At 38.3% G+C, this 27,431-nt stretch overlaps 2 protein-coding genes across 3 annotated transcripts in view; one reads left to right on the top strand and one right to left on the bottom strand.

Moving 5' to 3' along the window:
- Nucleotides 1-27,431, top strand: part of CMSS1 (cms1 ribosomal small subunit homolog) — a 374,148-nt gene that overhangs the window by 84,836 nt on the left and 261,881 nt on the right. The window lies entirely within an intron of this gene.
- The window catches only part of FILIP1L (filamin A interacting protein 1 like), a 294,870-nt gene that overhangs the window by 69,785 nt on the left and 197,654 nt on the right, over nt 1-27,431 (bottom strand). Inside the window, exon 4 of the mRNA XM_023212020.2 lies at nt 24,925-25,103. Within this exon, the coding sequence (XP_023067788.1) occupies nt 24,925-25,103 (179 nt within the window). The remainder of the gene's footprint in view (nt 1-24,924; nt 25,104-27,431) is intronic.

The following is a 27,431-nucleotide window of genomic DNA, read 5'->3' as shown; positions in this document are numbered from 1 at the left end:
TAATTCTGAGGTCAGAAGCAACTTGTCAGGATTTTAGGATGAAATAAATATAAATGTATGTGAAAGCTTTTTGAAAAGTTAGTATGTAACACATATCTAGAACAGTGTTTCACACATAGTAGGTATTCAGTAAATATATATTGGATGAATTAATTTAAAAATTAAAAATATTATACATGTATAATGCTGATAGCATTAGTAAAATTTATGACTACGGGATGGAAGTCAAAACCACTCAACCTCCTTGAGTTTAAGACAGAATATTCAGCTCATCTACACTGATGAGATACAAAAAACAAAGATGGTGATGATGAGGATATTAATAACAACTAACACATACCTGGTGCTTCCTGTATGTTAAACACTATTTTTAACCCTTTATATTGATAGAAATTAACTCATTTAATCTTTACATCAACCCTATAAGGGTTATCACCATTGAATAGATGAAGAAACTGAGTCTCTTAGAGGTCATAAGTAACCAGATTTCAGACGAGATAGAGCGCGTTCAGGGTGGTGTGGCCATAGACAAGATTTCAAACCCAAGAAGTTTGGCCCCAGATGCCATACCTTTAGCCCTATGTTATAACTAAGGTGTAATTTCATAGAAGTTACTTGTTCCAGCCATTTCTTAACACACTTAATACTCATCAGAACTTCCATAAAGTACCAAATGGGCTGATCGTTGTGTAATCTTCCCTCTTTCTTCTCTTCCATGCAAGTCTAAAGTGCTGATACTCAAACTGAGCTGCACATTGGAACTACCTGGTGTGAGCTTTCAGCACAGGTGATGCTTCGACCTCAGAGATTCTGACCTAATTGATGTGCCCCGGGCATCAGGTTTTTTAAAAGCTCCTCTGGTGATTCTTGTATGTAGCAAAGTGTTAGAAGCACTGATCTAAAGGAAAATGAAATTGGCCTAGGCCCTAGAGTATGCCTGAGGGGAAGGGGCATGATAGTAGTAGGATCTGGACCCTGGAGAATCCAGGAGTTGAAACTCAAGTCAGTTTCCTTTGCTTCTTATTGATAATTATGAAGGCAGGCAGGGAATACTGGGTGGAAATACTGGATAACATTCGGTGTAGAATTTACCAAAGGATTAAACTGTATATAACATTCTTTTAACTTGTTATTTAATACAAATCAAGTAAGCTTTAGTATTGCTTTAAGGACTGGGTCTTAGATGGTCATTACAAATCTTAAGGAAAGTGTTGTTTAGAAAAACAAAATGGCTACACGTTGAAATAGGATAGTGCCTTCCTTTAGAGATGCCAACTTAATTGCTCCGATGAGAAGAGTAGTCTCCCTTTACTAAACTGTTTAGGAAAATTGATATTTATTTCTAATGTTTATGGTTTATTGTCTCAGAAGATTAATGCCAAATGCTCAAAAATGTAGTGACGAGCAATGACTCATTTTAGCTCATGTCAAAACAATGCGCTTTTGTAATTTTCCTGTCCCTGGAGAAGCTATTAAACACTAAACAAAATGCCTCAGAATGAAACTGATTGAGTGTTTCAAATTATGTACTTTTGCTTGGCTATTAGCCAGATGTTCATCGGGAAAGCTCACTGTACATCAAAGCCTATGATTTGTGCTGACAATAATATTACACAGTTTACACTGCTTAAATATCAGGGATGTGTATTCTAAAGCTAAATAGTCAAACACAGTTCAGTCTCTTTGCATAATCAAGTTGTGTAACTCTGCTCTCAGCCAAGTGATTTTTCCTTTGTTAACTCTGGACGGGATGTACCTAATGGGTAAGGTATTTTTCTCTGCATTATCTTGTTGATAAATAGCACAGATTCCAGCTAGCTTAGGAAGAGAGTCACACACACACATACACACACATTTTTAAGATTTATACATTTTTTTTTTTTTGTGAGTGGTACCACCTGTCTTGTAGAGCTCAGCATAATGTTTTGTGTGTAGTAGGTACACAAAATATGTGTTGCTGATAATGATGCCAATAAACAAAACAAAACACAGAGTGTTTTTTTCATTAATTTCCTATAATCTGTCTGCCAGTAATATATGAGGTGTTACAAGAATCAGTATTCAGTCAACTATGTTTTATATTTTAGGGACAAAATATTTAAATGATTGGCTTGCTTTCACTGACCTCCTAAGTAATAGAAATATTTTGATGTTATGTTAGACATTTGTAGAAGACAATAAAATTAGTGTAACTGACTCAGTATTCAAGACATTCTTAGTACCATGTGACATTTTTTTGAGTAGGAATTTGGGGCATGGTCTCTTGACAACCAAAAGTATGAAGTTAGTATAACAGTTTCTTTTATACCCAGCACCTGAGAAAGAGTCAGTACTGAATAGATACCTGTTGAATTGAACTGAATTGAACAGATATTCAACTCATTCTCATTTGCTCATATTTTACAAGAAACAGTTTCTCAGATGCATTTCCATGGAGGACATGGGAAAAAGGTAGTGAAAATGAAATACCTTCTGATTCGATGGCATGGTAATAGGAAGTTATCTTGATATATAAGGGTATCTAGCTGTCAGCCCATTCTAAGAAAATGGCGTGAAGGGTAGTAATTCAAAGTATTTCTGAAAGCTACAGTTTTGATCCAGGGAAGAAACCTTGGACAACCAAAAAGATTAACAAGTCAACAAAATGCTTGTCAGGAAGAGATTCACACTAAATCAATAGTGTGATCTTATTATTTATTAAAAATGGGACATATCCATGTTATGCTTTCTACTATTCTAGTTGCCTGTCATGGAAAAGGTTTAACAGAATTTGGAGGTTACACAGACAGAATGGTAATGGGGTAACTTCAATGTGAAGATAGTCTGAAATTTAGATGATAAATTGATAGATTAAAAGAGAAAAAAAAATCTATGAAAGTGATTTATTTAAAGCAACTAAAATCTATAAAATCATAAGCAGTATGGCAGGACAAACACTCTGTTCACCTAAACCTAAAACTATTAGATTCAGAGGTTTCATGATAAAGGATATAAACACATGGTCAAACTGCTGGGTTTAATTCCTTTCCTGCCCATTTATAGTTCTGTGTCCCTAGGTACCTTATTTATCATCTCAGGCCTCAGTTTCTTCATCTGCAAAATGCTTATAATAGTAACTCTCTCATAGGGTTGTTATAAGGATTAAAGTTTAAGAAAGAAGCACTTAAAACAGTAGCTGGCACATCGTAAGTCTGTGTGTATTCATACATATATGTACATATATAGACATATGCATGTTTTAAAGAATTTTCCATATTGGTTAGGTGGACCAAAAAAAGTAGGTTTAGAAGAATTTTGATTGATTTATAGATGATTCCAAAAATTGGCTATTAGGAGTAATTCATCTTTTAAGCTTGCATCTTCACAGTACCCTACACAACATCCTTGTAGCCACCATGAGAAACTGAGACCCTGGGCTGGTTGGATCAGACATGGCCTCCAAAAAAGTATGTGTCTCTTTTTACTAAGATGCTTCATATAGAAAACTACACGATCCTCTTTTCTTATTTTTGAGGCAGAAATGGTATTAAATTGTTCTAAATAAAAAACTCTTCATTTGTTAATAGAAAAATAAGGCTTCAAGTAATAGAAACAAGCCCAAGATAATTGAGTTAAGCAAGATCTCTGGCAAGGAAGAATAACTGTTGAGATATGCATCTTGTTTTTCTAAGCAAATGCTCCTACTTCAGAATGTGGTTGGACCTTAATCTGCTTACCTGGTTTAAGCTGCCCAATTTTCAGACACGTAGTTTACATTTCTGGCAATAGTGAGTGTGATGAATGTTTTGGTTATTATTGCTCTTATTAATAAGTATATGGCTTTCATTACAATAAACAAAGATCTATAAGGGCCATAGACCAGACTGTTTCACCATTAGAATGTGCTTATTTTATTTTCATCATTTGCTAGTATTTTTGTTCCTAATTTTGGAAGAGATCTTTCAGTAGGGAGAGAAAACACTGCTTTCCAATCAAGTATTTGTAACCATTTTAAGTAGTAGAATCTGCCTGGTAAAAAATTATTTGGTTTCTATGAAGGCAGTGTTTTTAGCACTGGCATTTTTGAATTATCAAATTAAAATAGAGATTTTTTTTTTTTTTTTTTTTTTTGAGGCGGAGTCTCGCTCTGTCGCCCAGGCTGGAATGCAGTGGCGGGATCTCAGCTCACTGCAAACTCCGCGGGTTCACACCATTCTCCTGCCTCAGCCTCCCGAGTAGCTGGGACTACAGGCGCCCGCCACCTCATCTGGCTAGTTTTTTGTATTTTTTAGTAGAGACGGGGTTTCACTGTGTTAGCCAGGATGGTCTCGATCTCCTGACCTCGTGATCCGCCCGTCTCGGCCTCCCAAAGTGCTGGGATTACAGGCTTGAGCCACCGTGCCCGGCCAAAATAGAGCTTTTTAAATATATATTTACCATGCTCCTTTAGCATAGGATATTCCGTTAAAATGAGGTCAACGAGCCTTCCAAACATTAATTTTCATTATTTTGACATCTTTTTATTTCAAACATAGTAAGCCTTGAGGTTTCTGTACTTTTGTCTTATTTGTTTGTTTGTTTGTACTTTTCTTTATGGCTGCTTATTGCCTTCCAGGCAACCTTAGATTCATGCTAGTTGTACCCCCTCATCACTGTAGCAACTACCTCCTCCTTGCCTCCCACACCCACTTCTCTTCTGCGAGACTTTGTTCTATCCATCCTCTTTTGCTCTAGAATCTTCAGTCTCAGTTGGCTTTTCCCACTAATCTCACTGTTTCTGCAAGTGACCAGCCTCTCTCTTTCCTTCCAGTCCTTGGCAAACCTCTTGAAGGAGTATTATTACACTCTTTACGTCTACATCCTCACCACCCTCTTTGGGTCCTTGAAGTCTGGTTTCAGTGTCTACCATTCTGAAGAAATTGTTCTTTCGGTCATTGGTGACATCCTCAGACCCAAAAGCCTTCACTCTGACTTCATCCTCTGCCACTGCTTCATGCCAGTTAACGTAGTTGACTGCCTGGTGACTCCCTGAAATTCTCCTTTTGGCTTCTAAGACACTGGTCTTTCCAAGTTCTCTTTCTGTTTCATAGACTGCTTCTTGTCTACCTTGCTAGATAGCTTATCCTCCTTTGAATGTAGACATTTGCCAGGACAGGCCAACTCCTTGCTTTCCACACTATTTCTCCACTGGGACTCTCATCTACTACTGTTTCAACTTCCCTTCTTTGCTGAAACTCCCAAATTTTTACCTTTATAAAGCCAATGCTGGCCTGAGTTCCATCTAGTCCCATGTATGCGCTTACTCCTAGATATCTCACCAGATCCTCAAGCACAGGATTCCAAAGCCAGACTCTCTTGTCCTCTACCAGTCTTCTGATTGCTCTTACTAGGACTAATCTTCTTGTCATCAGGGCCAACAACAATTGTTGGTCTTGTCATTGTATGTCTTGCATCTTTAGAACATGTAACATACTCCACTTTACATCTTATAGCATAATCATTATTTCTTCATTTTTCTCATTTATTGAGGTGTAATTTATTTTTACTAAATGTGCACAAATATTAAGCATACAGACTGATACATTTTACATATGTATATATCCATATAATCTCTATCCAGATCAAGTTATAGATTTCCAACTCTGCCACTGGCCTGCTTTGTGCCACATTCCAGTTGATATCCACTTTCTTACTGAGAGGTTACCACCATTTGATGCCTATTACTGTAGATTAATTCTGTCTGTTTTGGACTGCATGCATGTGGACTCTCAGATTAATGGAAATGCAACTTCATATAAATAGAATTTACATTGCCATCAGAAATGTATGCAAACTCTAGTTGCTTCACTTCTTTAACATTTGGTAATGTCTTTTTAATTTAGCCTTTCTGCCCAGGCACAGTGGCTCACGCCTGTAATCCCAGCACCTTTGGGAGGCCAAGGCGGGCGAGTCACTTGAACTTAGAAGTTCAAGGCCAGCCTAGACAACATGGAGAAACCCTGTCTCTACAAAAAATACAAACATTAGCTGGGCGTGGTGGTGCATGCCTGTGGTCCCAACTACCTGGGGGGCTGAGGTGGGAGAATCACTTGAGCCCAGGAGGCAGAGGTTGCAGTGAGTGGAGATCGTACCACAGTACTCCATCCAGCCTGGGTGACAAGGCCAAGACCTTGTTTCTAAATAAATAAATAAATATTCGCCTTTCTGGTAGGGCTGTAGTACTCCCTCATTGTAAATTTAATTTGTATTTCCCTGATGATTTATAATGTTGAAACTCCCTTTCACATGCTCATTTGCATATTCTCTTTAAGGCCCCTTGAAGTCTGTTTCTCTTATATTGGGTTGTCAGTCTTATTTTTTATTAAATTATTGCTTTGTAGGAGTTCTTCATGTATTCTGTATGTATTGCTTGGTTATACGTAAGCAAATATCTTCTCCCAATCCGTAACTTGCCTTTTCATCCCGTTGTGTATTTTGATTAACATAACTTATTTACTTCAATAAAGTCTTAATTTTTTAACCTTTTTTTTTCTTTTTTTTGAGACGGAGTCGCTCTGTCGCCTGGGCTGGAGTGCAGTGGCCGGATCTCAGCTCACTGCAAGCTCCGCCTCCCGGGTTCACGCCATTCTCCTGCCTCAGCCTCCGAGTAGCTGGGACTACAGGCGCCCACCACCTCGCCCGGCTAGTTTTTCGTATTTTTTAGTAGAGACGGGGTTTCACCGTGTTAGCCAGGATGGTCTCGATCTCCTGACCTCGTGATCCACCCGTCTCGGCCTCCCAAAGTGCTGGGATTACAGGCTTGAGCCACCGCACCCGGCCAATTTTTTAACCTTTTATGATTGATGACTTTTGTGTTCTTTTCAAGAAATTTTTACCTTCTTCAAGGTCATGAAGATAAAATTGAAACACAGAAAGGTTAAGTGGTTTGCACTAAGATTGTGGCAGACTGAGTTGTCCTCAGAACTTGAATTGTCCCCCTCTTCCTGGGTATATGGCTATAACCAGACATTTCTAGCTTTTCCAGTACTGAGAAGTGGCTTTGTGAGTTTGGATTGCATCAGTGAAATATAAGTAGAAGACATGGTCATCTCTAACTTGAAAGCAAGACACTTTTCATGTATTTTACCATTTTCCCCACCCATCCCTTAACTCCCTCCCATGCACTATAACAGAGATATGGTAGAGTTTCAGTATTGATCATGTGGATGAAGACAATGCTGAATAGTCTCATGGAGTGGAAAGATTTTTAAGTTTATTTAAATGATATTTAAGGTTATTTAAATAATGTTTAGATAATTTTAAATTTGTTTGAATAATTAGAGTATATTTAAGCCTAAATAAACATATTTTGGGGACTCTTACTGTTATTTAGACTTAACAAGTATACAGAGTTGGTTAACATATAGTGGAAGCAGCCCTTCAACTCAGATCTTCAGCTTCTTGTACTCTTAATACTTTGTCACATTATCATAATGCTGATGGAATGGTGTGGAATAGTTAAGTACCTATTACCTATTTATTTATCTATCTATTTATTTATTTATTTTGAGACAGAGTCTTGCTCTGTCGCCCAGGCTGGAGTGCCGTGGCGCAATCTCAGCTCACTGCAAGCTCCGCCTCCTGGGTTCATGTCATTCTCCTGCCTCAGCCTCTCCAGTAGCTGGGACTACAGGTGCCCACCACCATGCCCGACTAATTTTTTGTATTTTTAGTACAGACGGGGTTTCACCATGTTAGCCAGGATGGTCTCGATCTCCTGACCTCATGATCTGCCTGCCTCGGCCTCCCAAAGTGCTGGGATTACAGGAGTGAGCCACCACGCCTGGCATACACCTTTAATTTGACATCTGCAGCTCTTTGTTTATTTGCTGAACTTAACATTGCACCCACAACTTCCACTGTTTTTTCACATTATGTATACTTAAGCCAAGCCATGCTCCTTGCTTTTTCCTGAATTTGCTCTTTTTGCCCTAATCCCCTTCCCTTATGCTATTAAGTCCACCTATAACGATTTTTGTTTTCCCTTCTCTTTTTCTCCTTGTCTGAACTATGTCTATCTTTTAATATGCAACTCTAATGCCACCTTGATCCATTAGGGGATCAAGCCATTCCTCATCCCCTAATCAGTGATCACCTCTTTTTCCACCACCTAAATGCTTTTCTCCTCCTGAGGGCAAGGGCCATATGTGTGATCCAGTGCCTGGCACATGGAAGAAACTCAGTAAGCATTTTGAAATGAATGAATAAATGAACTAGATGATAAGTGAATTTTTCAGGTACTGAAACTGTGTATTGAATATTTGTAAATATTGATCTGGCCATGCAATGAGTATGGCCAAGGATTTTTAAACTGTCCAGTTGGTTTTGTGTCTTCTCTATCAGTGAAGTTCTGACTCGGCAGTTCTGAATCAGCAGAATTTCTGTGCTGTATCACTTTCATCTTCCATAACATAGCCCATGCAGCCGGGTAAGTCAGTACAAATTGCTGACATAGTATGACCATGACCTCATTTGACCTTTTAGCAAATAAGACCTTTCTATTATAAAGTGAGAAGAGGTGTACATGGAAAAAGAGATGCTGTTTTCTATTCAAGGCAGATGATTTGACTTAGACAACTATGTGACAACTGGCTTCACTCGTGTTCTCTTGGCATCTTAACAGAACATTTGAGCCATATTTGAAATACCATTATGTTCCTATCTGCAAGTTCCACTGTTGGAGATTCTCATTCAGTATGTTTGGGGTTGGGCCCAGGAATCCATACTTTTAAGTATCTCCCCAGGCAACAATGATGATCACTTAGGTTTGGGAACCACTGGCAGAGAAGGGTCAAGAGCTCAGATATGAGAGTCCTTGAGTCCTAATTCTCCTCTCCAGTTACTAGCAATGTGATCTTGGGAAAGTTACTGTCTTTGAGCTTCTTCAGGATCATTATCTGAATATTATGTGGACAATAATATTACCTCCTTTAAAAGGTTGTTAGGATCAAATGAGATAATCTACTGCACTTAACACAGTGTTTGACAGTAAATATTTAATTAAATGTAATTGTTATTATTCTCACTAATTATCAAGTTCTTTACAAGAGACCTTTCTTTGTATTTTTTGTATAGAATATACAAAATAGAATCTAACAGCTACAAAAAAAAATTCCTATTGTGTGTGTGTGTGTGTGTGTGTGTGTTTGTGTGTTCTTTCTTTTAATGGGAATCGTAATTTAGCTTCAGGGTTTAGTTAAAATTCTATGTGAGATTACTCTGACCCCATTTACTCTTCATGAATAATTTACCAGTTAACAACTCTATGCTTAAAAAAATTATTGGAGAACTTTAGTGTGTGTGTGTGTGTGTGTGCATGTGGGTCTGTGTGTGTATGTGTGTGTGCGTGCGCACGCACGCGCACCGGCTATCATAGGAATGCTTACCTGGAAAATGTAAGACCAAATGTTCTAGTGCAGCATTTCTTGAACAAGTAGATGGTTAAAGTGTCATAATTTAGGAGCTACAAGTTGAGGCTATGGGTGAAAGACATGCAGGGAGATACCTATTTCAAGTTCTGGCCTCTTCTCATAAAATTAATTTTCTCTCTGATCCAGTATCAAACAGAAAATGGAGCAGAGGTACTCTGAGCTAGGGTTTGGTGGTGCTACTTGCAAAATAAATTGAATTTTGATTGTATGTATACACTGTACCATGTGCTTGTGTATGTTTCATGTATCCATGGAGGAATGATGTGGAAGCCTTGGGTCAGGTGAGGGGGGCTGGGGTGTGGGTGGAGTCATGGTATCAAAAGGATTTAGAGCCATCCCTTGTACAATAGCTACTTGTTAACAAACTTACTCCCAAGAGTCACAGTGAATAATGGAAAGTCAGATTTTCATGCAGAAATACTCATTCATGGCAGGGCAAGATTTCTTTTAGGTGAAGCAGAAACTCTCTAGAGTAAGAGAATGAGTAAATTTATTTGAAAAATCTTCTTTGCATAAAGAAAAATATGGCTAATAATGGGGTATGAAGTATGTCATGTTTTTCATCTGTATAGATTAAAAGGTCCATCACACTGCTAATTTTAACTCATAATAACTTAAAGTTGCTATCAGTTCTAGTTAATTTAGATAACCTCAGTGTATATTTTGCCACATTTTTATTCCATTTCCATTCGACTGCCTATTGAATTCTCAAATTGCATGGAGAGTAGGTGATGAGAGTCGTAGTCTGCAACCCCTTTCCTGTTCTTTCACTTGAGTGAACCCTTCGTATTCAGAGTTCATTTATCATTGTCAACAAGAGCTGTTGTCATCTGACCAGAACAAATGAGAAATTTCAGTTCTTGGGGCAAAACGCATATTCAGAGCTGAAATTTTGATTAAGTATAAGGCTGATTAGTTAACAGTGAAGGGCTTCAGTGTGGGGTCAGCTCACCCTTATTGCACATTCAAGTACAATATTAGGTATTCTTAGATGTCCAGAACATGTGAAATTCTTAATACAGTTGGTTTATACATTGGTTTGACTTATAAGAACTTAAATCTTGTCTAAAAACCTGTATGGATTTCAAAGGCTTAGAGAGGATTAAAAGGCTATAAAAATTTAAATAACTTCATCCAGTGAGTATGTTTACCTAAATGTGTCATCAACCTTCTCAGTTTTCTGGGTAGAAAACTGGTTTGGGACACACTGACTCACACTGTCGACTGATAGAATGCAAACACATTCCGAATTCTCCTGGCAAGACTAATGTAACAAAAACAGGGTTCTGGGAGCTTTTAGAGGTGAAATGTTTCATTTTGTCAATAAATCTTCCTATCACTAAGAGCTTTTAAAGTAAACAAACACATGTCTTCACAGTTGTTAGGTGCTGGGTGAAGTGGCAGATGCATATTGTCATATCCAGTACCCCTTGCCACTTTCCAAGGAAACAATTTTTATAGGTAACCTGGGGAGTATTATGTTTGATTGACAAAAAGTAATACCCTATAATTCTGACTATTATCTCCATATGTAAATAAACATTTTATGGGGTTTATATTTTCCCTTTGGCCTATAGATGTCAAATTCTTTGCCCAAATAGTTACCTATACTCTTCTCAGAACCCTCATGCAAAAAAGTAGATAACTAGAATATTTTTACCCATTTTGTAGATGGAAGCATCAACACACAACTAGTGTTATTTTTCTTAATGTTGCCCAACAGACTTGGGCCCAAACTCAAACGATGGCCAAAGACAGTTATATTCTCTAAGTAAGGTTAGCTGAGCAACTCTTTTCAAGGATGAAGAGATGGAGACTGGACTGTCTTCTTGGCAGAGCTCAGGGTACAGTTAAAATAAATAGACGCTCCTGTTTCTTTCTCTTTTCCAGTTGGTTATATCTCATTGCTGTTTGTTCATTCACATGTTGCTGTAATTAGCCAATTTTAGGCTAGGCGAAGGGATTAGGTAGCGCATTACACACCCACATCTCCCTTTCTGGGATTTAGGATGAAATGAAATTTATTTTTCCATTTGCTTCATCCAAATGGAAATGTATTTCTTCAATCCTATTTGGCTGTAAAGTAAGTTTTTATCAGGAAGTTGTACAATAATGGATAATGTGAAATCCATTTCTCTTGGGTGTTTTGCTCATAAGAGTTTTCTGGTTGTTGTTGTTTTTGTTATTGTTATATATTATATAATAACGTATATATTATATATTATTATAACAAAATAATAATTGTTATTATTAAGTTGTTTCCAAATTTGACTCTAGACACACCTAACACAAGGCCTGTATACACTGTAGGTTCTCTAACAAATTGCCAGTGGTGGGCTGAGATTTTTCTGCATGACGAATGTCTCGTGGTCTCAGAATAAAGGGGAAATCCAAAGTTGTGGCATACAGGGTCTGTATGCCCTGAGTGTAACATACTCATCCTCAACAGAGGCTTAGCTCCACAAATTTATCTTTTTATTGTACCTGTAAGTGCATTTCTATGCCTGCTAAGTCTACTCAGCCTTGAAGCTAATTGCTGCCTGCTGGGAAACCTTCACATTCCCTCCATGCAGAACTAATCCATCTTTCTAATCAGATCCTTGAGCACTCGTGTACGTGCCTCTGTTACAGCTCACAATTAATTACCTCATACTACTTACATTTCCACCTGGGCCTCAAAGACAAGATCCATGTCTTCTTCATTTTTTTTTTCCTAGTTCCTAGTTCCAAGCATAGTGTTAAGTTAAATGAATGAATGGAGAATAAATATCCCCATTTTCTCTATTTTCATATATAACCTAAATGTTCGTTCTTTTTTTTTCCCCCCCAGCAAATAATCATTTTCTTTTCATTATTTCTTTTTGGTATATCTTCATTTACCTTTCTCCAAGTCTTTATTCTTTGCTTCTTAATAACATTAAAAATTTTAACTTTTAAAGTGTTAAGAACACAGCGAAACTTTATCTCATGAGAAATCTACATTATCATTAATGGTTTTATTATCTATCCTGGTCATTTAAATCAACCAAGTTACACATCCATCCTGACCTTTTTGGTTTTATTCAGCCATAAAAAGGAATGAAGTGTACTGATACATGTTACAACATGTCTGAACCCTGAAAACATTATTTTAAGTGAAAGACACCAGGGACAAATAGCTACATCTAGTATGATTCCATTTATATGAAATGTCCAGAATAGGCAGAACCATAGCGACAGAAAGGAGATCAGTGATTTCTAGTGGCTGTGATGTCACTGCTTAATGGGCACAGGACTGCTGCTGCTTTTTTCTTTTGAGACAGGGTCTTGTTTTGTTTCCCAGGCTGGAGTATAATGGTGTGATCTCGGCTTCCTGCAGCCTTGACCTCCCTGGACTCAGGTGATCTTCCTACCTCAGCCACCCAAGTGGCTGGGACTGCAGGTGCATGCCACTACACCCAGCTAAATTTTGTATTTTTTGTAGAGATGAAGTTTTGCCATGTTGCCCAGGCTGGTCTCAAACTCCTGGGCTCAAGCAGTCCACCTGCCTCAGCCTCCCAAAGTGCTAGGATTACAGGCATGAGCCACCGCACCTGGCCCACGGAGCTTCTTTTTAATTGACAAGTAGTATTCCATTACATGGATATACCACAGTTTTGTTTATCCATGCCTCAGTTGATGGATATTTTGGTTGTTTTTACTTCTTGACTATCATGAATAATGCTGCTGTGAATATTTGTGTACAGATTTTTGTGGACATGTGTTTTCATCTCCTTAGCTCTATACCTAAGAGTAGAATTGCTGAATTGTATGGTAACTGAAATGAATTGAAAATTTGTGTCCCCCCAAACTCTTATGTTAAAATCATAACCCCCAGTGTGATGGTATTAGGAAGTGGAGCCTTTAGGAGATAATTAGGTTTTGAGGGTAGAGGAGCATTCATGAATTGGATTAGTGGCCCTTGTAAGAACTTTCTCACCCACTTTCCACCATGTGAGGAAACAAGGAGAAGACAGCAGTCTACAACCCAGAAGAGGGACCTTGCCAGAATACTGCTAGCACCCTCATCTCCAATTTCCACCTTCCAGAACTGTGAGAAATAAACTTCTGTTGTTTACAAGCCACCCAGTCTCTGGTATTTTATCTTCATAGCCCCAGCTGACTAAGGCAATAATTCTACACTTAACTTTTTGAGGAACTGCTAGACTATTTTCCAGTGCACCATTTTACATAACTACACAGCAGCATATGAGGGTTCCAGTTTCACATCCTTGTCAATACTTGTTATTATCTTTTTGATTAAAGTTATCCTAGTGGATATGAAGTGGTATCTCTCTGTTACCAGTGATTAGCCCATTTCTAAAGGAAAATAGAAAGTAAGAGGCATTTGACGTTATTAAGAGTCAGTTAACCAAAGAATGTTGAATATAAAATAAAAATAATATAATCTAAAGCTCATAAGGTGACCTGGCTAAATGACTTGCATCTATAAATTTGAGTAATACGTAACCACTTAAAAAAAGAATAGGAAAAGTATTGTATGATCTTCATGAATTGCTGATATATGCTTGTAATAATCTTTTTAAACATAAATACAAGAAACCATTCACGGTGGATTATCTTTGAGGAGTAGGAAGTGAGAGGAGGGCTATATGCGGGACCCTGAAGCATATATGCAAGATATAGAGTGAAAAAGCTTGAGTTGGAAATTACTTATTTTTAAGAAAAGAAAAAACATAGAAAACACATATTCAGTCTCATGAATCTTGCTAATGCGTTTCTTCTGAAACATCTTCTGAAGCTTCAAGTTACCTGTTTGTCAGGCATCTTGGATATTTCAGAGTGTTATTGAGAAATTCATGGAAATAAATGGAGTGTATGTGTATGATAAGTAGGGAGGAAATATAAAGAAGTGAGGATTGGCAAGTAGAAATTGAGTTAAATAGGAAACTGATGTAGAATTCTCAAACACTCCAAACTACCTGAATTTAAATTAGAGAGAGAATTTGGCAAAGTGGGCCTTAGATCCCACTATTTTCAACAAATCAGACTTTTCAGGACCATGTAGGGCCAGTACTAAGTGTTGTGAACTATTGTCAAATATGTCATGTGGTGAGAAAGGTGAGCCAGGATCCTGGATTTGGACTCTAAGGCTTGATATAGGATATATGAAGGAGGAAGCCTCAGACATTTCAGAGAATGAGCAACGGAAATTTTTTATTTTTGGAAGTCCAGTGAAGCTAGGCCATGAGAACCTGAATTTGAAAGGGAAAAGGAAATATACTGAAATTGTATTGACAAGGTGAAAAAACTCTTTCAATGAAGTGTTGTAATCTTTAAGTGTTTTTTTGATATGTTAAGATTTTTTTTCCCAGAAGCCACACATCTCTAAACAAAGCCCAAGTCAGTGGGAAAGTCTGATTCATGTCATTAACATTCACTTTATACTCTTTATAACATCATATCGTGTTTAAATTGAGGTCAGATTCAAGATTAGTCTCAGGTAAAGTTATAAAGTAAGAAATTAGCTCTCTTCTGCATTGTTAGTAATGGTATAAATATATTTTACAATAGGCAGTTTAGCTATAGGTTTTATAATCCTTAAATAGGTTCATAACTTTTGACTTAGCAATTTCATATATAAGAATTCTAAAACAGGGCCGGGCACAGTGGCTCATGCCTGTAATCCTAGCACTTTGGGAGGCCGAGGCAGGCGGATCACGAGGTCAGGAGATCGAGACCATCCTGGCTAACACAGTGAAACCCCGTCTCTACTAAAAATACAAAAATTAGCCGGGCGTGGTGGCAGGCGCCTGTAGTCCCAGCTACCTGGGAGGCTGAGGCAGAAGAATGGCGTGAACCCGGGAGGCAGAGCTTGCAGTGAGCAGAGATCATGCCACTGTACTCCAGCCTGGGTGACAGAGCAACGCTCCGTCTCCAAAAAAAGAAAGAAAGAAAGAAAAAAGAACTCTAAAACAATAATCAGAAAGGCATAAAAATTAATTGGAATATGAGGCCATTCAGGATAGTGTTCTTTATAATAGTGACAAAGGAGGAATATAAATGCCCACAATAGAGAATTTGTCAAATAAGTTGTGATGCATCTGTGTGGTATAGTAGTATTCATCTACTTTAATTGCAATGTAGAGTAGTTGGTGATTTGGGAAAATGGTCATGATGTTTTTGTTAGTGAAAAAAGATTGAATATAAAAACTACAAAGTATGAGTTGATTGAGTTGCTTTTAGTGATGAGTTATTGTCTCTGATGTGTTTAATCTTAAAATTCCCTTTTATTTATTAAATCCCCCTTTTTTTATAAAATCCCCTTTTTTAATTCCAGCTCCATGATAAGAGCACCATACGCTCTTACTTCTGCCTTCTTGGGGGTAGTCCCAAAGCTCTCAAGCTCATTCTGCTTTCCTCATCAAAGTGGGCTTGTCTTGTATCCCATTTTCCCATGACCATGGTAACCAAAGGGAATGAATCCAGAAGCTAATTCATGATGAGAGATTAATGGAAAATAATAGATTAAAATGCAGCCAACTTTTCCTACATTTCATTCACTCATTCAAAAAAATATTTATTTTACCTCTCCCATGTTCTTGGTCCCGTGGAAGGAGCTGTGTAACAAAATATATCAAAAGTAAGCCCACTTACCTTAGAGTGGGAATATTTGATTTTTCACATAACTTTAGACAAGAAGATGCAATTAGTGTGAGGATTTTTGACAGTGGCAAGTCAGAGGAGCACTGGAGTCTTTGGATGTACTTAAAAACCCTCGCTTTGGTTCAGTCTTGATTTCGCATATTTGGAAGGCTACGTTTTTCATAATACCACCAAACTAACATTTCTGTTTCTCTAAGTAGAGTGATTTACCAAAAAGAAGAAATGAGTCTTAATGGTTAAAAAAAAAAAAAAAAAAAAAAAGGTTCACAGAGCACTGTCTTGCCCAGCTCAGTGTTATACAGTGTTAGATCATTAGGACATTCAGTAATTCTCCTACACTAAAGAAAATAGGATACAACCATGCCTTGGGTATGAGCCCTTATTTGTGCCTCCTCTGTATCCTTTGTTGTCATTAGCCTGCAACTTTGCATTGCACTTACTTGATTTTGTGTCTGTCTCCCCTATACTAAACAATATGCCCCTTGAAAGCTCTTATTAATTGTCACATTATTAGAACCCAGTATAGGGTCTACTTAAATGCTTTCTTGGCAATTCAAAAAAAAGTACCCGTTGGTATCATGCAGAGTACATAAGTAAACTACTTTGAAGAAAGGCAAATTTGAAGAAAGATATGTATAATGGTTAATTTTATGTGTCAACTTGACTGGGCCATGGGATGTCTGAATAGCTGGTTAAACACTATTTTGAGGTGTATCTGTGAGAGTGTTTCCAAAGAGGTTAGCATTTTAGTTGGTAGACTACCCTCTCCAGTGTGAGTAGACATCATGCAATCTGTTGAGAGCCAGAATGGAACAGAAAACTGAAGGCAGGTTGAATTAACTGACAGGGTTAATTGCGCTGGAACATCAATCTTCTGTCCTTGCCACTCCTGATTCTTAGGATTGGGAATAGAATCTATACCATTGACTTTCTAGCTTTCAGGTCTTTCGCCTACATGACTGGCTTTCTTGGGTCTCCAGTTTATAGACAGCAGCTCATGGGACTGCCCAGCCTTCAGGATCATGTGAGCCAATACTTTGTGATAATGTTTATACACACACACACACACACACACACACACACACACACACACATATACACATTCTGTTTCTCTCTGGGGGACCCTGACAAATACAGTGCTAATGCTCACTGAATGCTTTGTATGTGCTAGACACCATACTTAGCACTTGCTGTGCATTATATGATTAGTAATCACAAGAACCTATGAGATCTCTATCATTTTTTAAACAGATGGTGAATTGGAGACTTAACAAGATTAAATGCTTTGCCCAAGGTCAAATAGCCAGTAAGATCAGATGAGAGGATGGGACCATGCTTTATGGTCCATGCTCCATGTTTGTTGTTCTAAGTCGAGTCTATGCTTTTAACTCTGATACCCTATGCTCTTCCATAAGGCCTTTCTGTTCGGTGATATTCATTCATCACTTGTGCCAGCCATCATCTTCATGGCTGGCTAAGGCTGTTTGGCTTCATCTTCTCATCTGAGGAATTAATACACTTGCCAGGAAAGCTTACCTATGAGTTGCAAATTCAGGATACATTTTAATTCTAATATCCCACCTTGATTTTCACTTTTGAGGCAAAAATTTCCATTTTGATATGGTTTAATGGCTCTTTTTCCTCTTTATATTTTTTAGTCCAGATGGAACAGAAGTTTGAGGTTGCCTTTCCACATTCAGTTTTTGGCTACCTGTTTTATAGGGCTGTTAAACTAGTAACCACCAGCCAGTGAGTAGATATATATATAGAGTATTTACTGTATGTCCTGCATTCTCCTAGGGCTGTGCGGCCTGTTGGATAATTGCTGTCTTTAATCTCCTTTTTGCCCGATCTTCCACAGTGTTGCAACAGTGGTGTCTGTGCCACAGAACGGATACCTGCATTCTTCCTAAATTATCTACAGATTATTTTGAGTGTCTTGTCTTTTCAACTGTATTTTAGTTGTGTGTTAGATTTATCCTGGACCTCCCGTAACACCAAGCACATGGTTTGAGTACCTAGGGATGATTCTAGGGAGAATAGCATCAAATATATTGTCAGGAGAACTGGCTTCTGGTCTGGCTCTGCAACTATTTCGCTGGAAGATTTGGTGACTTTTTTTATCTTGGACTTGATAGGCTTCACTTTTCTCAATTCAAAAAATCAAAGCATTGGTCTAGATTGCTAGGTCTTTTCTAGCTTAAATTATTGGCTTCTGAGATTTCTATTATTTTTTATAGTTATCTGATAGATTGATTCATGGTGGTTGTATTAACAGGAATAAAAAGGTTGTGAGTGGACTTGGATGTGCAAAGGTGATATTAGGTTCAGTTTCAAATATGTGGAAGCAGTAGGGTATACCGAAATCTAGATATCCTTTAAGAATGGACATACAGATTTGGATTTAAAGTTGGTGGTAGTCACTGTCATTCTCACTGACTTCTTTTGGTAGTGGAGTTAGAATCCTAGACTTGAGGTAAAAGGTACTTGTTCATGACAGTCACATAATCACAAATTTTTATGTGTGAAAGAGACACAGCAATCATATAGCCTGCCCTTTTTTTTTTTTGTTTTTTGTTTTTTGTTTTGAGACAGAGTCTTGCTCTGTTGCCTAGGCTGGAGTGCAGTGGCGCAATCTCGGCTCACTGCAACCTCAGCCTCCTGGGTTCAAGTTATTTTCCTGCCTCAACCTCCTGAGTAGCTGGGATTACAGGCACATGGCACCACGCCCAGCTAATTTTTGTATTTTTAGTAGAGACAGGGTTTCACCATTTTGGCCAGGCTGGTCTCAAACTCCTGACCCCGTTATCTCCCCGCCTTGGCCTCCCAAAGTGCTGGGATTAGAGGCGTGAGCCACCGCGCCCGGCCCCTTGTTTTATATACAAGAAAACTAAAGATTTTAGGAATGGAATTTGCCAAAACTTATACATAGCTGCAGATCAGGTCTGCAGACCAGACTCCCTCTATCTCTAAGCTCTCGGTTCATCCCTCACTAGGCTTGTTCATGTTTTCTTCTTAGCATTAATAGTATTCTTCTGTAAGCAATAAATTCACTATTGTGTACATTCAAATACACATTCAAAATTATTTGTAAAATTTAGTTCAAAAAACTAAATTTCTGGGTAGGAAAAGCAATCAGGTAGTATTGTCACTCTATCTGAATTTTGACCTCTGAAATTAAAAGGCATTGTATGGAAACTGCTGAATTGTGCAGTTTTAAGAGTATGGTTTTGTGACATCTGTTGAAAGTTTAGTCATGATGTACAGTCCTAAATGGTTTTTTAGTACCCACATGAGGTAATTAATCTCTCTGCATCCCTTTTCAGATCCTGTGTTAGGTCTAGCATGTATCCCACAAGGCTGATCGTGTTGTAATTCTGTATAGAATTACAATAACAAAATATGTGTTTGTGGTGGATCTCCATTTTGTTCTGGTAAAGAACTAGATGCCCATGACAAAGGTCAAGTGGAGATCTGGCATCCATTTCAATACTTGCAAGACATAGTCTTGAGAATATGTAATACAAATAACTCCTTGCCAGAAAAACTGAAAGGAAATGATTGCATTTGAGTACAATGTATTCTACAACAATAGTTTAGTGTGTATGAAATTTAAAACCGCTGGCTTTCAAAATATTTTTTTAAGTAGACTTTATTTTTTTTAAAGCTTTATACCCACCGTGTATTGCTTTGTGGGATATCTTTAAAGGCTGAGATTTAAGACCAAAGAAGCCGAAAATCTTAATGGCACGATATTGAATTCTCTAGTAAAGTACTTTAGTTTAATGTGTTTATTCATTTCTCCTGAATGTTCTGTCTTCATGAGCATTAATGTTATTACATTAGTTTACCATAGTGGTGCCTTTTTTTTCTACCCGTCATGAACTCATAATGCCTTAGAAGAATCAGTATCGTGTCTTAAAGCCTGCAGTGGTGTCTTTGTTTTACATAATGAACAAATATTCAGGATTTTATGTAGGTGAGGACCATATCTACCTTATTCGCCCAGTATCTAGTATGGAACCTGGCTTGCAGTAGACATATATATTTAATCAATTATTGTTTTTTTTGTTTTGTTTTGTTTCAGTTAATGAATGGCAAGTAGCACTAGCTCCAAACTAATGAGTTTAACCTAAAAATTGGATAAATTAACTCATTCATTTACGTGTTTCAAAGGAGTATCCAAATCCTCTAGAAAGAAAATTTGATGTTTTTGAGAGAAGCCTTTAAAAGTGGTCTGATTTACTCAGTTAGCAGTAGGGTCAAATATGGCTCAAGCAGTGTTTTAGTCACCTTGTCTGATGGCAGTCTGGAAAAATAGGCCTGTCATAATAGAAAAGGATTGATGGTGAAAATACTTGTTTATAAAGTTGTTTCAGGCAAAGGGAGAGGTGGAAGTGCTTTGTTCTTCTTTAAAACTTAACAGCAAAGAACTTCCCAGGGTGTGTGGTCAAGGCAACAACACTTGAAGCTGGACCCCTGGTGACTTTCCTCTAAAGGGCTCTAAGGCCTCTGCACCACTGTTCAATCCAGTCGAACTTGGACAGAAAAGGAACAAGAGATTAATTCTACCTTGACTCCTTTCTTTGTGGCTTTTGAGAAGCTACCATTTGAACTTCTGATTTACAAAGTTGAACTATCAGTGCTAACCTACTTGGCCAGGATTTTATGAAAAGTGATTTAAGGCTTTAACAAAATCCATGGTTGAAGCCACAGTTTTATACAGAGCTGCCATAACAATATTTGTTTCCTGCTTTAGTTGTTGTTTCAAGACCAGAAATGCAGTAACGTATATGGGTAGCATACATAGTTTGTTTTAGTATTCTAAGAAAGAATGCATGGTTTAAAAAAAAAAAAAAAAGCAACTTTTTTTTTTCCTTCAGAGCCTTTTCCTCTATTGAAACTGAAAAAGAAAAAAAATTATGCAAGCTTTTTTGAAAGTACAGGCAAAATTGGCATTTCACTTATGGGAAAATTTTGCAAAATTACATTGACTAAAAGTGACTTTTGTTTTGGCTTTCCTGTGAAGCCATACAGAAAGGCCAAAAATTATTGGCATTGCTTTTGTGTAAAAAAAACCTTTTACATGGACTCCACCTGTAATTCAGCCAAGTACATAATTCAGGTCATTGGTGACACACGTATCCACATGTTGGAGCTGGTCAGTGAAAGTTGTCATGAAACGTGGATAGAATATTACCATATGGACAGACCAAACCGCACAGATTACAGCTAAGGAAACTTTGCATTAACATGCTTGGGAACAGGCTTTCCTGAGCCGATCCCTGCCCCCACCCACCCTCAGTGGGAAAGCCAATTGCTTACTGATTACGACAGCGACATCACTTGGCAAACATTTTGGCCTGAGCTCAATGTGTGACATCAGTCTCCTTTAGGGTTTTCCACATAAAACAAATTCTCCAAAGAAAACACAGAAATTGAGCCTTAATTTAAAATCCATTATTACATCCTCTGAGGTCTCATTAACTACCTCAATCATGTATTTCTTAATTTTTGTTTTATTTCCAGGTAGATACAAACCAACACTTAGAATGTGAGCACAAAACCTTTACCGTGTTTATTTCGGAGTTTCAACCAGATAGCCCTTTGTATCTATTTTCAACCAACCTCCCTTTTACTGGGGTTATGATATCTTTGTTTCACTGCTGGGAGGGTTTTTAGTTTGGGAGTGGTTTACAACACTTTGTTTGAGGAAGGAAGTAAACATTGTTTTTTGACCCTTTAGGATAAGTTAGCCTCACTTTTGTGCTGGGCAGCTGTGTGCTTGAGAGAAAGCACTCTCAGTGAAGTTGGAAGGACTCAGTCATGGTGTGTTTTGCCATGTCACTTGAAAGCAAGGCACGCTACGGGTATTTCACAGTCTTGTGTGTAAGCACCTCCTCTGAGCATTTATTTACCTGAAGTCATTAGTTTCCCCCACTTCCTGTTTTGTTAGATGGTATTCATTTAATACTACTTTGATGCACATGGCTTTAAAGTAGGTAGAAGTCAGTTATGCCTCATGAGGCCTGCAGTCTCCCAGCAGAAGGCAGGAGAGCAGGAAGGGTGGATGTGAATGGGCCCACAGTACCAAGATATGGGAATTGTGATGTTGTTCAGGCAAAGCAAGGGAAGTCACACATGCATCAAGTGAGTTGAGAATAAGTTTAATATTGTCACATTCAAAGAATTCCATCTGGAAGCTGTTCCTTGGCATATAGAAACAGACGAATATTCTCATATCTTCTGGAATGTCTAAACAGAGAGTGATAGACACTTTTTCCTACTTCTTGTTAATTGCATGTTCACTTTAATTATTCTTCAAGGCAAAGAATCCTATAAAGCAAATCTCTTAAATTCTTTCTCTTAAATTCATTTTATATATTTAGAAATATATTCTTCATATATCGATTCAGTGGTATACACTTTACATTTTTCCCACAATTTTTCTTTTTCTCCAGCCCATGGCCTTTATTCCCACTGATCTTTTCTTCCCATTTCTCAGTGTTGTTCCTCCTTGCTCTCTTGGTTTAAATAATCTTTGCCGTCTGCCTCCCAACATTCCAGCCCCCCCGGCCAAGCCTTCCTCCAGAAGATAGTAGAGATACACAGTGAATATCAGAACTCTCCTCCAATAGCCCTTCACATTCCTACCATAAATCTGTATCATCTTGCCTTTTCATTAATGTGGTAAGCCCCCTGGGCAGGGACAGCCTGTACCTCTTTGTTCTATGCCAGGCAACACTCTGACCGTGGTCGGTAAATGTTCATAATAATGAAAGATGAAAGAAAGTATCTGTATTCAGCAAGTTGGTGCCAAATAAGTATGGCGGCCAAATGAGGCCGCTAGTGCCAAACCACAGAGATTCAAAATAACGTTTAATATAACATTGTCTCATTGAATAACAAATCTTATATTGTAATGTCTGAGTCAAATCTTCCTTTGGTGTCAGATTTCTTGTGCTCCTTTAATCTGCCCCTGTAGATATTTCAGAGTTCATGAGGAGCAAGTTAGTAAGACCTTTCCCCTGCCCCCTCTCTGCCGTGTAGTGAAAAATAAACCTCCTGGAAAAAATAGAGTGAATATAAGTGCCATGGATTCTCTGGCACTCTGAACAAATGTCTACCATAAAGTATGTGGAAAATAAATGAAAGTTTGCTATTAGCCTGGATGTTGAGGTAACTAACTTAAGTTACCTAGCTCAAGTATGAACTGGAAGTAGTTGAATAAGCCATTTGAGATTGGTTACTTTCCATCTTTTCAGTATCAATAGAGAGGGTTAATTATCCTTTCAATTTCATATGGATGCTTATACTGTCTACAGTGGTTCAGAATAGAGGGTCAAGGTAGAACAAAATAATCTACCCTACATATGATTAGAAAATATTTACCAATCAAACTCTCCTTTTTTGCAGCCATACTTCTCAAAATACTAGTTCACATTTTAAGTTTCTACATTCTTATTTCTTGTTTTGTTTTTCAAAGCATTGCAATTTGGCTTCTGCCCTTACCGCGTTATTGAAATGGCTCATTAAGTTCCTCAGTATCTTCTTCATTGCCAAATCCTGGGACATTTCATTCTTTTCTGCATTATTTGGTGCTATTTGACTGTTCACTCTCTTTTTAAAAAGTCTTTGCTTGCTTCATTTCATTGCCTTCTTTTGTCTTCTGGTTCTTCTAAGCTTCCACCATTTTTTTTTTTTTTTTCAGCTTCCATTTTCAACCCCTTTTTCTTCCAGAAAACTGCCAAGCCTTAAGGTATTCTAGGGTTCCCTTTACAACATTCTCTCTTCTCACCACACCAACACCCACAGTTTCAGCTATCACCTACTGCGGATTCATATCACCAGCCCATCCTTTTACAGACCTGTATTTCTGACCATGGATTGACTTTATACATATTATTCTTTATACCAGATACTGTAATATACTAAGGTACCTCACACTCAAGGACTAAACCAGGACTCATCTCCTACCCACTCACCAAGTATAAACCATCCTGCCTGATCAAAATCCTGCAATACAGAAAACTGTGCCCCATTCCTGTATTTCATGTGTTTTGAATAGCCAGGAGTGTGTCTCAGTAGCTCCTTGTTTCCCTTGCTCTTCTCTCCAGTCTAACCAGTCACTAATTCATATTGACTAAACATCGTAAGTAGTTCTGCGCACACCCCCTCCTAACCTCATGGCCATTGGAACACATCCCCTTGTCTTTCTCATCTGGATATTTGCCTCCTATGTGAGTTTCCTGTGCCCAGTCTAAAGCTCCTCCAGTTGTTCCTCCATGTTCCCTTAACCGTTCTTTAGGAAAGCATAACTGATCATCTTATTTTCCCTTTCACAATTTTCCATTTGCTCCTTCAGGCCAACAGTTAAAGTCCAGCTGCTCAAGGCAAGCCTTTCCTTTTCTCATCCTACAATCATGCCCTTTGCTGTAGCCATGTGAAAAGCTTGAGTTCCCTCAAAATGCAGGTTCTTTCCCCACTTCTATACTAACATACTTATTTCACCCCTCCCATGAATATAGTTTTCATTCTTGTTTGCTTAGGGACTAGATCCCTATTGCATGGTCTTTGCAGCCTTCACAGGGCACTCCCTTCAAGAGTTAGGGGCCCAACATTTATGGTTCCACAGTCCTTATCACACATCTGGTTATCCATACATTGTACTGATAATGTCTTCAGACATATATCCTTTTCCCCACCCTGGACTATGAGATCTTTGAGAACAGAGACTGTATCATATTTACCTTTGTATCCCTGACACCTCGTACAGTGGCCAGCTCATAGATTGCAGAATGGGACATTGTTTTGTCCAAAGCAGCCTTACCTTTCACATTCCTGTTCTAGTAAGCATATGAATTCATCACTCTTCTCCATATATTCTTTATGTTTTCTCTTTTCTTCCTCCAACTCCAATATGGTTTGCCTATGGGATTTTTCTACCACTAAAAGCTGTCCCAGGATTCGTCTGTAAGATTCTTTATGTTTTTCCACAACTTTGTCCAACTACGAAAGAAAACACATTTATAGCCTGTTAACAAATTGTTTATATACAGCCATCTTTCAGTCTTTTAGAAGTGTCCCTGTTTTGATTAATTCAGCAATGGGTTTTTTTGTTTTTTTGTTTGTTTGTTTTGAAACAGTTTCGCTCTTGTTGCCCAGGCTAGAGTGCAATGGTGTGATCTCGACTCACTGCAACCTCCACCTCCCGGGTTTAGGCGATCCTTCTGCCTCAGCCTCCCAAGTAGCTAGGATTACAGGCATGCGCCACCATGCCTGACTAATTTTTTTTGTATTTTTAGTAGAGACAGGGTTTCTCCACATTGGTCAGGCTGGTCTTGAACTCCTGACCTCAGGTGATCTGCCTGCTTCGGCCTCCCAAAGTATTGGGATTACAGGCGGGAGCCACGGGAGCCACAGCACCTGGCCAGCAATGGGTTTTTTTATCTCCTTGTTTAGTGTTTATTCTCTTGTTAATTGATACTTTTGGGTGCATTTCAACACAAATGTAGTCTTTTTATTGTAATCAAATTTTTCTTGAGAGAATAATCTGTGTCCCTGTGGGTATCAACAATTTCCACATAACCTCTTTCTAACACTCTTGTGTCTCTCTCCCGAGAAGCTACATTAAAGGAATGACAGGAAGTTAGAGGAGAATCCTTGCACAGTGCTGGATTCACAGCTGCCCTAGCTGATCTTTCTGCCCCGGCCTACCCTATAGTTCTCTCTACCAGTATATGCCTCTTGGATCACTCTGCCAGGACATGCTCATGATTTTCATTTTATTATACATCAAGGTATTTCCATTAAAATAGATATATGGATAGATAATCTATTATGTGTTGGTGTAATGTGAATGTCACCAAATGTAAGCACTAAGTCCTTTCTGATTTTCACAGCACCGTACTTGCATCTTTTTTACAAAATGATCAACCTGTGCCTGATATATGTGTTTGTCTCCCCTGCTAGACTGTGAACTCCCTGAAAGCAGGGCCTACATCCTTTTTATTTATTTATTTTATTTTTAATCCTTGGCGTCTAACAGAGTGCCTTGCTTATAAGAGGTGCCTGGTTTACAGATTGAAAAGAAAAGAAGCAAGCAAGGAAACTGAGATTTTTTTTTTTGTCACACATCTGCCTGTATTGTGAGCAGCATGTGGGACACTTCCAGCAGTAGTTTAAAAAAATTTTTTTTGATTAGCAAAAGTAGGGATTCAGAGAAGCTGTCCAGTTGGTACCCTTAGGAGCTTATCCATGGATGCTTAGCCACAGCAGCAGGACAGGACCCCATAGCCTAGGAAGAGTGAGACCCCCAGGACATGAGGAGCTCTTGGCAGATATCCCAGATGCACAGGACTCCATAACCAGGAAGAGTGAGACCACTAAGGACATGAGGAGCGTGTGGCAGATATCCCAGGTGCACTTGGTGGAGGTGGGGGTGACCTCATAAATGAAGAACCAGGCAGTAAAGAACACACCAGCGGCCAAAAGCATCACAGTCAGATGGAGTTAGACAGTCAGGCTCATTGGGCTGGTTTATCAGCTCCTGGCCTTGAGCTCCATTTTGCCTGGCACAGGGTAAGCTGCCACCAGAAAAACATGTTGGCAAGAGCTACTCAGGATCTTTTGCTAGTGATAAATTAAGATCTGTTAAGAACTTGGTTTTGAAAACACCCGACTTGACTAGAAATCTGGGGCACAAAATGACCTAGTCATTTCAGAAAAAGAATACAACTGAGGTGTCCCAGCATATAGGACCCAATCAATTCTCTCTGACTTCCAAATGCTTAAATTCACAAAATACTTGATTATGCCACACTACTGTTGATGATTTTTAATAAATGTAGCCAGTCCTTTTGTGAAAGCTGACCCTGCTATGTTGTATTGCCTGCTGGCAGAGGCATCTTCTGAGAGGGGAGCTCTTGTATTGATTGTCATGGAAGTGTGTCTCCAAACACTGCAGCCCTCTGAAAATTTTATCTTCAGTTGCCCAAACATTAGAGTCCATTGTAAGGAAAATTCAAATCAACTCCTTTTGCAATTTGAGAGTGAAATAGTGATAGGATCAGCTTTACTTTAGGGAAGTTAATAGTTGACTTAGAAAATACATTCAATTTAATTTGTCACAAGATTGACATTAGAATTAATATATGAATAATTACAGTAGATATTCCGTAAAGCATAAATGAATTACTAAAAGAGGCTTTTCTCAATCCAAAAACAGTATTTCCTTGGAAAGCTTGTTGTAATTGTCAAGATATGTATATTAAACTTTATTCAAACCAAAGAGAGAAAATAGAAGGTTTATTTAACCCACTCTTGCTTTCCATTGTG

This window comes from Piliocolobus tephrosceles, chromosome 2, assembly GCF_002776525.5.
Source record: "Piliocolobus tephrosceles isolate RC106 chromosome 2, ASM277652v3, whole genome shotgun sequence".
Lineage (NCBI taxonomy): Eukaryota > Metazoa > Chordata > Mammalia > Primates > Cercopithecidae > Piliocolobus > Piliocolobus tephrosceles.
The sequence above is the reverse complement of the archived record's forward strand: the minus strand, read 5'-3'. Positions and strand labels throughout refer to the sequence as shown.